The sequence below is a fragment of the Macadamia integrifolia genome, chromosome 10 (assembly GCF_013358625.1).
Source record: "Macadamia integrifolia cultivar HAES 741 chromosome 10, SCU_Mint_v3, whole genome shotgun sequence".
Classification (NCBI taxonomy): Eukaryota; Viridiplantae; Streptophyta; class Magnoliopsida; order Proteales; family Proteaceae; genus Macadamia; species Macadamia integrifolia.
The window spans coordinates 23802609-23817014 of NC_056566.1; the positions used below are offsets into that span (position 1 = coordinate 23802609).

Sequence of the window (14406 nt, forward strand, 5' to 3'; positions counted from 1 at the left end):
CAACATTTGATATAGGGTGTTGAGTACAAGGCCTAGTGCCTTTTCTGAGGGCAATAGGTTGGTCAGAAGGAGAAATTATACCTGAAGTATGAGGATCAATCGGTTCTGGCTCCAGTGCTGGCAAAAGGATGTGTAAAGGTGCTATACAGCTATAGTAGTGGGTGCCCTCTCAGTTGTATGTTGGGTAAACCTGGGAGTGGGTGCTCCAATTATAGGTGCAACACTATTCAGTATTTGAGTAGATACGAAGCCTCTTTACAAGCACTACTCCGGGGATGTAGGCATCTTGCTGAACTTTGTAAAAATCCATATGTTGTGGGTGTGGTCTTTGTTTGTACTGTATACTATATAAATTGCATGGAATGTGGAATGAGTGTGCACACTTGGAAGTGCCTATGAGAGCCTGAGTGTGCATATGACCATGTGCGAGTAGGTATAGGTATTACAGGGTTTGCCAAGTCAGCATTCAAGCCAATTTAGGGATCGGAATTAGACTCACTGATTCACCCCCTCCTCAGTGACTGCCGGGTTACAACATAGCGATTGTCTCATATTGTGGTCAAGCATCAAAATATCTCATTTCATGGTCAAGTACTAGGCTCGTGACCTTTCTAGATTCTTGTCATGATATTACCTTCTTCAGTTGTAAGAACTCATTACAGTCTGCTGTTTCATGAATGATGAAGACAACTGAGTTCAGAGTACTTTGAAAAATCTGGGAAGAATCATTAGCACACTGCTTGGGGAAATAGAAATCAGATTTGTATATAAGAAGAACTTGAAAAACGTTGGATAGGAACACTGCAAATAGCAAAGATCTAGAGAATTGATCCTTAAATAATGTATGTCATCAGAAAAATTTTCACAAGCATAGGCTGCAAACTGATTTGCATCCTTTGATGTTGAATAAGGAAGAAGTTCCTCGAGAGTCCTAGATGAAATGGGGCTGCCCCAATCTAGGCCTGAGGTTCATGATATTATGGCAAGCTTGGGCTCTTTTCCAAACTATATATCTACAGTTGAGCTATGTATGCTTTGGTCGAGCCCACACCTGTTCCATTTGTATTACTGGTTGAGTGGGTAATCCGAGTTGACAATGAATTACATATTGGAGATATTTATTTATTGTGAGGAGCCATAGAAGAAGGTAAAAGATCATACTCGGTTATTGACACAAAGAATATCACTGAAAATTCTTCAATTTTTTGAGAAAATGTAAGATTACAGCTAATGCTTTTCTTTTAATGCATAAAAAAATCTTACTCATAAATCCTAAGTCTAAAATAGTATCTGAAAAAACTACTACTCAAAGAACAATAAAAAAAAAAATTGTGTATGTGTGTGTGAGAGAGAGAGAGAGAAGAAGAAGAAGAAGAAGAAGAAGAACATGCATTAGGAAACTGTGCTTAGAAATTTGCCCTTTTAGTAAAAATAAAATGAGATGCTCTAAATAAATACAAAAAAAGAATCATAAGAAGAAATGGGGAAGGAAAAAATATAATAATAATAAGAGTAGAGACATGAGAGATGGAGGGGGTTGGGGAGAGATTGAGAGAAGTTTTAGGAGTTTTAAAACAAAAGGATTCCTAGCGATGGGATTTCATGAGAGAGTGAGAGTATGTATTTATAAGAGAGAGGCTTAGTTGAGTGGTGGAAAAAAAGGGGGAAACATAGGATTTCTTAATCCTTAGATTTATTTTTCTTTTTAGAGTTCATGTGAGAGAAGGAAAGACGAAGGATTTAATTGGCGAGAGAGATTTAATTACTGCAATTTTCATGTTACTTCAGTAAAATTTTAAAAATACAATGACCAGTGGTAAAACGGTATCCAAAATCATTCAAGTTTATTCAAAATTCAACCCAAAAAAAGTGGGTTGGCATTGGGGGCAACCCACCCTATATAGATTTCTTTATTTTCTCTGGCCTGCAAAGGGTTCATATATTTTAAATCCTTGTTTTTTTCCATCCTCAAGGGCATAGTCCTAATACCCGAATTTTTCAATCTCTCATTGTTATGTTTTTAGTTTACTTTTATTTATTATTATCGTTTCTATCATTATTCTTAAGAGGCTTAAGTCTCTTAAGTTATGATTGTACTTCAATGTCATGTGACTGTGCTTCATCTTATCTTAAATTGCAGAGAAGGAAGAGACAAAAGTATTGATCGTTGCTACAATAGCATGGGGTCTGCGCAAAAGTTCTCGAGCTATTACACTTGCACTGATATTTCTTCTTGCCATGAAGCCTGGCTTCATCCATGCCATATATAGTATGTTTAATATTTTCTTTTTCCATTTGACTGTTTTTTATTAGGGAAAAAGAATGCCACCAGGCTGTGTAGCCTATGCTAGTGCCTCCCCATCTCTCTCTCTCTCTCTCTCTCTCCTCTCCCTCCTATGAAATGATATATCTGCCCTCTATTGTGGGAGGAGAGAGATTGACCCAGAGAGGCGCTAGTGTATGCTATGCAGCTGGACAAGGAATTCAATCCCTTTTATTATTATGCTTTATTATATCTGATTCTCTTTTTTGGATTAATTGTGCATCTAACAAATTTTTTGCCACATTCTGCTCCATCCTTCAGTGGTGATCTTTTTGGTGTACCTATTGAAGCATACTGTGAGCCGAGAAGTACGTCAATCGCTTATTATTCTATGTGAAGTGCACTTTGCACTATTGTACATCCTTCAGCTTAATCTGATCTCCAATGTTTTGGAACAAAAGGGTTCTTTCACCATGGAAGTCCTGTCGCAGTTAGGTAGGAATGTGCTTTCAGTTGGCTCCCTTAAAACTATGTTCACGGGTTTGCTTAATCAGTTCCTTTTTTTTTTTTTAACAAACTTGTAGATGTACGAATCTGCTAAAGACATTTTTTGTATGGTATGTGTAAGATATGCTCTGCTTTGTCTTTTTATTGATAATTTCTGTAACTAATGAATGATGCAGGTCTGCTGGACCATGCTAGTCCCTGGGATTTCTTGGAAATAGCTGTACTCACGTGTTTCTGTGCTGTTCATAACCATGGGTTTGAATTGCTATTTTCATTCTCCGCAATTGTGCAGCACACTCCCTGCCCTCCTTTCGGATTTAGCATCTTGAGAGCCGGTTTGAACAAATCAGTCCTGCTGTCAGTTTATACTTCGTCAATTGCTGGAGAGTGCCAATCTGATAACCCTTCTCACGGTATAAGTGTATAACTGCTCCCAAGATTGTATTCTACAATGATTACTTCAACCTATTCTGTTTCTCTTTTGATTAAAAATAGGAAAAAAAGTGTACTGTATAAAACTCATAATTTTCGGTAGGCCATAGAAGCTTCCTCATCCTATGCAATCTCTCTGATTAATATCATAAGCCACATTTGAACTTGAACAAGTAAAAACATCTAATTTGTAATTTTATTATTAGACGCTCATACTTGATTTCTGTACAACAAAATTGTAATACTTTGTCCAAATCTTAATTAATAGCCACATAAGATAAAAAGGAAAATATTTTTAAGCATAACTCTAATAAGTCAGGTCCCTCATGGCCTCATGCAAATGAAACCTGCCAAGAAATAAGCAAAATAGTATACATGCTGAAAATGGGACACTGAAAGACCCATCAATGTAGAATCAATTCCCATATAGATAACTAGGAATTAATTCCAGAACAGGATCATAGGTGCTGCCAGTCGATAGACTGAACAAAAGAGATGCCGCAGGTCTTGGACTTGTCTTCTCAGATCTTGCAATGGCAGCAGGTGTTGGTGCTTGTAATAAAGCTTCAAACTGAACTCGAACAAGACTGGAATCACTCATGATAGAAGAGAAAATAAAGAGAGAAATAAACATAAAATAGAGAAGGGGAGAAGAAGAATAGAAGATAGATGGGGAAGGGGAATAGGTTGGGTCGAGTATCTCACTCTTCCCTGGGCATCTCACCCACAAGGTCTCTCACCTCACTGCATCTCACAGTAATTGGAATAATCCAAGTCTTTTTTTTTTCTTCATCAAATCGTGGCTGTAAATCAGCCTTGTCTTTTATTTATAGAATGATCATCAATCACAACCTAATTGACTGAACTAAAACCTTCCTATTACAAATCCAATTCAAAATAAAATCCCATTCTTAATTGAAAACTTGCCTATTACCTATTACAAGAAAATAGGAAAGAAACAAATCTAAAAATGTAAATAAGATAACCAAATCGATTCCTTGTGAAGCAAGGATCCAGCAGTTGCCAATTAGTCTTCAAATTGATCTCATCCAGCTGGCCGTGGGGCCCATAAGAACTGGAAATAATCCCCTAAAAATCACCTCTGCGAAAATAGTAATTGAATCCAAAAAATATGGAAACTCTTCCACTAATTCCTCCTCACGCAAGTCATCAATCAATCCCAAAATTTCCTCCATATCATGGTCAGAATGGGGCCCACAAATGTTGAATGAATCTTCTTCAATTCTTATCCACGCAAGCTGTCCTTGGGTGAACCAATCAAGAACCAAGAACCAAGAACCAAGCCACACCAGACCAGGCTGCCTCCCACAGCAGTTGCGTCCCACAACCAGTCTTGACTAGTTTTGGGGCCTTGTTACTGCGATCTACATCACCCATGCTCCATTGGTTACAATCCTGAGGCACTTCTTGTCTCGTCTAAGTTTTTCCATGTCACAGTGTTTCACTAGAAAGTTCATGTAACTAGCTTTCTTACAAGTCCATCATCATGCAATTTGGATGTGATTTAAGATAGTAATTGATTTACTCATGATTTTGTAAAAAAAATCAACCTATACAGTAATGCTGTACAACTGAAATGATGTCCCCAACAATTGGGACTCCCTATAAAAAAAAATCAGCCACCTCCCATAGGTTATTTGAGTCTTAATAGCCTTTCTGGATTTGGGATTTAGTTTATACAAATTAGCTTTTGGACGTTTATTTCCCCTTGTCAGAAGTTTGTGCAAAAATTGAAATGAAAAAGTCTTTTGAGAGTTGTAGTGCATTTTGAAGTTTCTCCATATGTGTGTATAATGTTAAAGTCTTAACTCTTTAAGGTTAGGGAATGGGGTTTATTATTTATATAAGGTCCTGGTATTTCTACATAACAATTGCATGTTTAGGGGGATGTTCAATTTCTCAAAAGTTAGTCAACTTTGTCTTCCATCATAAATTGCCATGTAGCAAACAAGGTTGGGTCCATGTGATAGAGAACTTGACACCCATCTCACTGGTCAAGTTTTTGCTCAAAATTAGTTGGGGAAGTGCCTTAAAAGTAAATTCAAAGTGACAAATATTTACAGAAATGTAGTGAAATTGCACTCTGATTTTATAAGCTTTAAACTCATATTTCAACTACTCATGACCAGTGAGATGAGTATCAGTTCCTTTATGAATGGACCCGCATGTCCTGGTCAAAGTCTGTGACCTGGCAAGGTAGTGTCACCTTGTGACAATGATGAAGTTCACAAAGATTTGATTCTTATGAGAAACTTTTGACTGCTTGGTTTAGCAGCTTTTGGGAGGTTGAACCTGGGCTTTGACCATTACTGAAGTTATTTTCTACACTCTTTCTGCAGTTGAGTTATCTGGATGCATCAGTATTTTTGGTTTTTGAGTTCTTAATCCTTTGGTTTGCAAGTCATCTTCTTTTTCTACTTGGTGGTTTTGAGGTTTGCAACTGCATCATACCATAAGTCTTGTTTCAGGTTCGATGTACCAATGGGAGAAACTTGAGAACTCAAGGTGTTGCTAGAATGTTTGATGTAGAATGGATCTAAGATCAGCCCTTGTGGGTAATGTTCCTCAAGGAATAAACCGACTTACCAAGGGCAATGGTTCTCTGCTTTGGCATACTGAGACACCCAAGAAATTGAATATAGTTGCAATAACAACAGGAAAATGCAATCTAACAGAAATAAATAGCTATGGAAATAGCCAAACAATATGTTTATGACAATAGCAAACATCAAATATACTTGCACAACCAAATAATTTGTCGATAAGTAAAACTGAAAATTGTTCTCATGGGGTGCCTATATGTAAACACTTCAATTCTTACCTCTACTATGCAAGGCGTGGGGGTGGGGGTGTGGTGCTCGTAAAACTCTTTATAAAAGGGTCATTCCAATTTTAGCAGCTCCAACGAGTGCTTAGCCCCTTTACCAAACAAATCAAAAGGAAAATTGGATGAAGATTCTAAATATTTGTAATTACATTAGAATTCCCAAAATAGAAATCCAGCAATATACCAATACCTTACCAATTGGCTATAATTGTCTGTATGAATCAAATAAACAAAATTTTCTTGTTGAGAGGAAAAATCGCCATTTATTGGAAATCATTAGGAGCTTGTTATTTGGTATGCATGTCCCTAGGACCTTTAAGTCCGATGCACTTCTTTCTGTATTCTTCCTAATAAATCTTATGCCTTCCAGTATCCTTGGTCCTAAAATATCCTTGGGAAGTCTTGTCTACCCTTGTTTCTGCCTTCTCGTCCCCCCCCCCAAAAAAAAAGGTGTTTTGGTGTGTGTGCTAAGTTCATGTTAATAAGTATTCTCATACTAAACTTGACCCTAAAGCCTTCAAATGTATCTTTCTTGGCTACTCTCTTGCTATGAAAGGCTATAAGTAGCATCCATCCTCTAGAAAGCAGTTTGTCTCCAACGATGTCACCTTCTTGAATCTGTGCCTTTCTTCTCTCTCCATAATGCCACCTCTTCAAGGTGAGAGTAGTGGAAGTAAAGAGGTGGTTGTTGATCACCCTTTGCCTATTCCTCCTTTTCTTCTTGATGTAGGGAAGACTAGGGATGTGGATGTAGATGATGTGATAACATTAGATTCAAGGGGAGTTGGTATAGGAGGGGAACCTAGCAGTGAAGAGGTTGACAAGGAGAAAAAGTTACTTATGTTCAAAAGAAGGAAGAGGTAGACTTGCCAAAAATCACCTTCTTGACTCATGTGACACGTCTTCCCTTCCTTCTGAGTTAGATCTCCCCATTGTTGTTTGGAAAGGAACAAGAGCTTGCACCGATCTTATAGCCAATTTTGTTTCCTATGATGAAATCTCTCCTATAGATGTTGCTTACTTAGTTGCTCTTTCCTCGACTCCTATCATCAGAATGTCTTTGAGGCTATGACTGATCCAAAGTGGAAGGAAGCTATGAACTAGGAGATGATGGCTCTTGAGTGGAACTGCACTTAGGAAGTTGTTGATCTTCCAAAGTGGAGCCCCTAGAGGATTTAGATGGAGTAGTCAATCAAATACCCGATCAAATAGCACTATTGAATGATATAAGGCTAGATTGGTGGCCAAAGGATATAATCAAGTGTATGTAATGGACTATCGAGAAAAATTTTCTCTAGTGGCTTAGCACAACTCGATAGGATTGGCCACTGTGTTGGTTGATAGTGAAGAATCAATTCCTCCATGGTGACTTCGAAGAGGAATTGAATATACAAATCCCTCTAGGCTTCGAGTTTCCCATAGTTGAAGGTAAAGTGTGCCGACTTAAGAAAGCTCTCTTTGGTCTCAAATCGTTCCTAAAGGCTTGGTTTGAGAGGTTTAGACAACCTATACTAACAAATGGATACACTTAAAGTCAAGTTGACCATCACTATCTACCTGACAAGGTAGTGGTAACATCACAATTCAATAGTTTATGTGGATGACATTGTGGTAGCTAAAAATGACCGGGAAGAAATAGACATGAATCCTAATAAGTGAGCTTTTGGTTCTAACAAATTTTCTCTCCTCTCTCGACTTCTCTTCTTCTCGGTTTTCTTCTTGTGCAGGTACTGTTGTGCTAGTGCTTGACTTTGTTACGTTCTATATTTATGATTGAGCCTAGGTATCTAAAATTTTCACTCTGCGGTATGCTGGTATCCAAATATCTCCCTATCATCAAATTTCATCACCTCACTTTCAGTCCTGTTGTTACTTTACCCACCATATACTCTATTTTTGTTTTACTTATTTTAAAACCTTTTGTTTCCAAGGTTAACCTCCATAATTCCAACTTTGTATTTGTCACTACTTTTGTTTCATCCATCAAACAATATCATCTGCACAAAACATCCACCGAGGGATCTGATCTTGAATGTCTCTAGTTAGCTCGTCTATGATAAGCACAAACAAATATGGGCTTGAGGTCGATCCTCGATGTAATCCAATTGTAATTGGGAATTCACCAACCCCCCCCCAAAGGTTAAAAAACTCGTTTCGTTTTGCCGTTTCAGTCAATCCAAAATATCAAAAATTCCGCCGAAACAAAGTACTTTTTTCCATGTGTTTTTCTTGGACATTTTGGGGAGCTAATGGCCAAAACTAGTAAAATAAGCGAAACGAGATGACAGAAATTTCGACGACATAGTGCATTTTCTTTTGCCGAAATGATCGAATTGACCAAAATTTAGGCAAAATGACCAAAATTGTGTCTTTTCATGTTTCATATGCAATTTCGTTTCGAATACTTAATAAAAAAATGCAGGAGAAATCAAAAAGATGCAGGGTCCTTTGTCTGCCTGGCTAGTCAAGCATGGGCTAGTTCATAGATCTTTAGACTTCGATTACCTAGGAATAGAGACTTTACAAATAAAGCCCGAGGATTGGCATTCCATTGCTGTCATTTCATATGCATATGGTTACAATTATCTACGTTCTCAATGTGCCTATGATGTAACACCGGGCGGGCCATTAGATAGTGTAGTAAAAAAAAAAAAAAAACACCAAAATTTTGGTGAGATGTCACTGAGTTCTCGAACCATGCCCCCCTCCCAAAGTTCTTACACTAATACTACACCATTATACATATCTTTAACTATTTCTACATATTTACTTGAAACACTTTTCTTCTCTGGCCCTTGCCAAATTAATTCTTTAGGGACTCTATTATAAGCTTTTTCTAAGTCAATAGATATCATATGGAAATCCTTCTTGCAAGGAAATTAATAAGCAATAAAATAATAAAAGACTAGTCCTAGATAGACCCTAGACCTGGTTCTTTAGGTGGACCAGAAAACTGAACCGCAAGCCTGTAAAAACTGGTCCAAACCATAACCAGAAGCTATGATTCTGATATGGTCTTCTTTCTCCTGTGGTGGTGTTTGAGATTTAGAATGTAACCGCAAGCGTACGGATCAGTGTAGCTACGGGTCGAACACAAGGAGAGCGGCCACTTTATTTTTTTATTTCTTTTAATAATGCGAAAGTGAACCAATTAATGGTTGTGATCTAATTCTAATTACCATCCTAAACATATGTATCTAAAATAACGTCCTAACCATTCGTCATCTAAGAATTTAAAGACGCAAGCCACGCAATTAAAATTAAATAAATAAATAACTAAAAATAAACAACCCACGCAATTAAAAAAAAATAATAATAAATAAATAAAGAAAAAAATGCTGAAATAAAAATAAAGTAAAAGAAAGGGGATAAAGCTAGAGAGAGACTCACAAGTAGGTTTCTCTACTTAGCCCGAGGGATGCATCATAATATGAGCTTCCCTACTTGACCAGAGAGTCACTCTTACAAGGGTTTCTCTACTTGGCTTTAGGGAAAGGGAGGCAATTAAAATAAAAACAATAAAATGATGGTTCTATGGCTAGGAGGGGCAAAGCCAACACATACACCAGCCGTGAACCTTGGGAGAAAGGGATAGCAATAATGTAACGACTGAAAATAAAAATCCTAAATTAAGAAAGAAAGGGTAGTCAGAAGAGGGAATGAGAGGGGGGAGAGAAGACTACTGAAGGAGCCTACTTACTTGAACTTCAACCCTCGAACTGAAAACTTGATCGATTTGAGATACTACCAGTACTAAAAACCAGATCTGGAATAAACCAAATCTGAAATTTCTAGTACTAGAGAAAACAAATCTTGAAAAAAAAAATTGTTCCACGGCTCGTGATCTTGTCACCTAGATCTAAGCCTAGAACTATAACTTAAAAAATTACAACTCAATTGCATAAATCATAAACATAAAAAGAACTGAATAAAAATAAAAGAGTGCTTGCATTAATTGAAATAAAAAAAGCTATTACAAAAGTGATTAAAGAAAAGATAAAGAAGAACTAAAACTAAAGAGAGAGCAAGAGAAAGAGAGAGCAACTAAAAAAACTAGAAGAAGAATGAATTGTCTCCCCTCCTCTTACATGAGTTGTATTTATAGGGAATGGGGAGGTAGGGTAACAAATTTCTCTTTCCTAAAAGAGAGAAACCCACAATTGATTGTGAGATCTTTTGAGACCAAAAAGTGCTAAGGTAGAGAAGAGAGAAATAAATTTCCTACAATTTTTTTCTTATTTTCTTTCCTTTCTTTTTCTAATTTATTTTTCTTCTTTTTCTCTCTCCTAGGGACGATTTTCTTCCTTCTTACTTTGTGTGATTTGGACAATCTTTTGGTGGATGATGATGTGGAGGAGAGAGAAGATTTGGACAATCTTTGTTTCTCCCCTTTTTTTCTCTTTCCTTTTTTTTTCTTCTCTTCTTGCTTTCACGATTTTCCTTGCTTCTAATTTGATGTGGAAATCCCCTCCATGCCCTTAGTGCTTTAAGTGAGTGAAAAGCAGGAAATCTTCAACAAAATATTTTAAAAAAAACAACCATAAGATTCGAACTTGAGACCTCTTGGTGAGCAAGAGAATTTTGTACACCATAGCTCACCAACTACGCTAGGTAGTTGTTGTTACCAAAAACAAATCTTTAATCACTTAATGATGTGGTCCATTGATCCTTGTTGGCATTTGGAGTATTCCTTGTACCTCTGGGACAATTGCAAACGGGTTGGTTCTGCATCTCGGTTCAGTTCTGATCCATTATTCTTTTTCTGGTCCGAAAAGAATAATCATTTGTACGGGTGACCAAACGAATGTGTACTTTTAATTGAACACGTCCATCTTGCTTAGAATTTCATCCTCTTCGTAACCATGAAAGGAAATAGGACCTCTTTACGTGTAAAATTGAAGATATAGCGCCTGATAGTCCTTAAGGCCTTGAAAACATAAAACCTGCAAAAAGAGAGTAAAACCCAAGGTAGCTCCATTCTAAATATGTAAAATGCATGTTTTACTACCCTAGATTTCACACATAAACGTGCTCATCACCTCCTACTAGGGTTTTTTCACTTTTACATCCGGTTCCCTGTTTTGTACATGGGAGGTAGTTGTGGACGATGCTCGTAGTAGTCATCATTGAATAACGAGCCTAAGAGAATGCTGAACTCAATTTTTTGGCATCGGAATCTAAGCCGATTGGTCCTACCGCGTGTGTCCATGAGGCTAGAATGTTGACACCAGTGGCGATCAAGTCTGGTTAGAGGATCTCTGGGTCTATACCATTGATTCCTCGACCAGAGAAGGAGGCCACCACCGATGCCAGCTTCAAGCCAATGACAGTGCCGCGGAAGGCATGGTGGCCGTCGGAACGGAAGAAGTATGTAGGCTACTAACCTGGCTTTTGGAGCGACACCTTTGGCGATCCCAGAAGCGTTCCGGACATGTTTGCCTGGAAAACCTGACGACTAGCAGTTGTCAAAGCTGTATGTGTTCCGTGGCCGTCTGAATCTCTATGCGAACGATACTCAACAGTGGCGTTAGCCAATTTGATATCGCTAGCTCCATTTAGTCTTGCAGCCGCTTCATGGCCTCTGGCCAATAATCTAGCTCTAATAAGCTTTTTATTACAATTAGCAGCGGTGAACTGAACTCCGGTCTCACAGATATCCTTCCACCGAGCTGGAACATGGCCCAAGTTCATAGGCACAGCTAACCGAAATAACAAGTAATCGGTTGAAAAGAAAGAATGGGTTAGATTATGTCATATAAGATCAACGGTCAAAAATAATTGTGGAGCTTATATGAAGCGAACACTTAAGTGCTGCTACCATTTCACCTTCGTTTTCAAAACTATCCAACTTGTGTTTCGGTTAACAAAAACACATAAAATCATGTATGAGTATTATAAAAATACCCAAAACAGTGATTTCCCTTCCTTTTCTTACATTGTTGACAATTTTATCCCTAATTCAGTAATTCCCTCCCTGAGCATCTTTATCCAGCATTCTAGAGGTTGCATGAGCAATGCTGCGACAAAGCGATGGGAAAGTTGAATGGGTGATTGCAGCGACTGGTGTTGTAGCGGTATTACGTAGAGCGATGGATAGGGTTGGGTGATGAGTAGGACAACGACGGGATGATGCCCAGGACAACAGTTGGTGGTGTTGCCGATGAGCAACGGCTAGTGTTGCCATGATGGATAGCGATTGGTGTTGCGATGGAGGCCTGCAACGGCAAGGCAGCATGTTGGAATTTAAGTTTCAAAATATGGTTATATTTGTTTTTTCAAATGGTCCTTTTGAAATTTAGCTTTTTAATCTTTTCAAAAGGTCTTCTTTTAAATTTCAGCTCTCCCTCCCAAAAGTGCTTTTCTATTTTGCCTTTAGCACTTCTGAAGTAGTAAGGAGCTAAAACTTCTCACAAAATTTAGTCCCACATTGGTTAGAGATGAAAGAAAACTTGGATATATATATGGGAATGTTTGTTAAGGGTGCAAGCCCTTTGGAGAGGCACTCTCCCTTATCATTTGTGTGTGGGAGGGTTCCTGTGGTGCTTTTTAATCATGTTGCGCGCGCCGAGCTGAGCCGGGTTGGGGTAGGGTATGGGTGTGGGTGGTTCAAAGAACCTACTTTTTATTACGTGTAATTTTTTACTCCACACTTTTCTTAAGGGACATATTGGTGTATGTATACGTATGAGACATGTACCCTTCCCCATAAGTGAATGTACCCTTCCCATACAAAGAGACACATGTATACGTATAGATACTTGAATAGGAATACCCATTCTTATATAGAGGCCTACATTCAATATATACAAGAAATCTGTCTATATTTGGGTATTGAGATACTGTGAGGCTTTTAAGTTCTTTGTTTACTGCAAGTACTTTCGTTCTCTGTTTTTCCTCTCTACTATCATTTTCTCTTTGAATTTTTGAGTATTACCTTCGGACATATATGTGGGAATTGCTTATTGGACCACACCTTAAGCAATTAGAGAGTTATTTTATCTTGGAGGTGAGAACGTATGGTCAACCTAGTTGCATACATATATACGGGGCGTTCAAAGATCTTAAGGAGAGTATATATATACGACTCAACCCTACTTAAAAGGGATGATTTCTGTTACTATTTCAGAGGATCAATTGAACAAGTAAGTGATCTTCTACTTGTAATTATATTTCCATTAATATAATTGTTTTGTCAAAATCTTATACCTATTGCATGGTTTCTATTTCTTACACAGCAGCAATGACAGAACAACAACCACCACTACTTTACCATCGATTCAAAGCATCTCTCACCTTCATGGTCATCGTCGTGTCGTGGTATAAGAAATACAACCCATCAGTGAGAGTTGTTGGAAATAACAGAGATTTTCGACCTCTCCAAGTGCAAGAAAGCCATTTTTCATGACTTAGTGATCGATGTAACGCTACCCAATCATGCAAGATTTAAAATCCAGGAATCCCATTCGGATCCAGAATTGGTAGAAATCAATTTCATCGGCCTAATTTTTCTGGATTTGCAACAATAAATCGCATTTAAAAACAAAAATAGGGGAAGGCGACCGTCTTGTGAACCCGACAAGGGGAAGGAGGAGACGATTCTGCCAAGGGGAAAAAGATGATGGGTAAGAGACAAACAAACAATATTTAGCATGAAGCGGTGAGTGGGGTGTTGCTCCGACGGTGGGCACGTAGGCCTCAATGACTCTGATGTTGGCATTGTTGATGATGATGGCAAGGCAGGCGGGGTGTTCGGCGATGAGATGTCCAACAAAAATAGGGATCTGATTGTAGACAACCTCGTAGTTGAAGGAAGAAGAGGAGAGAATGGGGGTGGAGGGAAAGTTAGGGGTAAAAATGTCAAAACATGTAAGTAGACGAAAGAGAATCACTATTTTGGGTAGTTTTGTAAATCTAAACATGATTTTGGTTTTTTTTTTTTTTTTTTAACTGAAATACAAGTTGGGTAGTTTTGTGAAGAGAAACCTAAAAGTGGGTAATCAAGTAGTTTTCCTAGAGAAAAAAAATCGAGGTCATAAGGCACCGGGACAATACACCATCACAACATTGCATCATCTCTCATTTATTTATTTTTGGAAAAAACTTGGTAGCAGCCAATTTCCTACTACGACGTAGCAGTCAAGGAAATAGAATCTTAGGGGTAGGTTGAAAAATTCCAGCATAGGAGGGTATTTTTCACCTTTGTTCTTGGGATTCTATTCCCTTGGTAGCACGAACTTGGGTAATAGACAATTTTTTTTTTCTTTTATTCCCACAAGATGGTGACGAAATGGACTCAAATTCTCTACGGTGAGCAGTGAGTCGCAGTGAGAATCTAACGGTTGAGAGGGCCTTGGCA

At 38.1% G+C, this 14406-nt stretch overlaps 1 protein-coding gene across 2 annotated transcripts in view; it reads left to right on the plus strand.

The window, feature by feature from the left end:
- Positions 1-5804, plus strand: part of LOC122090917 (piezo-type mechanosensitive ion channel homolog) — a 33087-nt gene extending 27283 nt beyond the window's left edge. The window contains exons 11-13 of one of the 2 annotated variants that reach the window (XM_042660682.1): positions 2141-2269; positions 2585-2758; positions 2947-5804. In XM_042660682.1, coding sequence (XP_042516616.1) covers positions 2141-2269; positions 2585-2758; positions 2947-3197 — 554 coding nt within the window. In that variant the 3' untranslated portion in view covers positions 3198-5804. The remainder of the gene's footprint in view (positions 1-2140; positions 2270-2584; positions 2759-2946) is intronic. The other variant, XM_042660681.1, reaches the window with a different exon arrangement.
- Positions 5805-14406: the final 8602 nt, after the last annotated feature.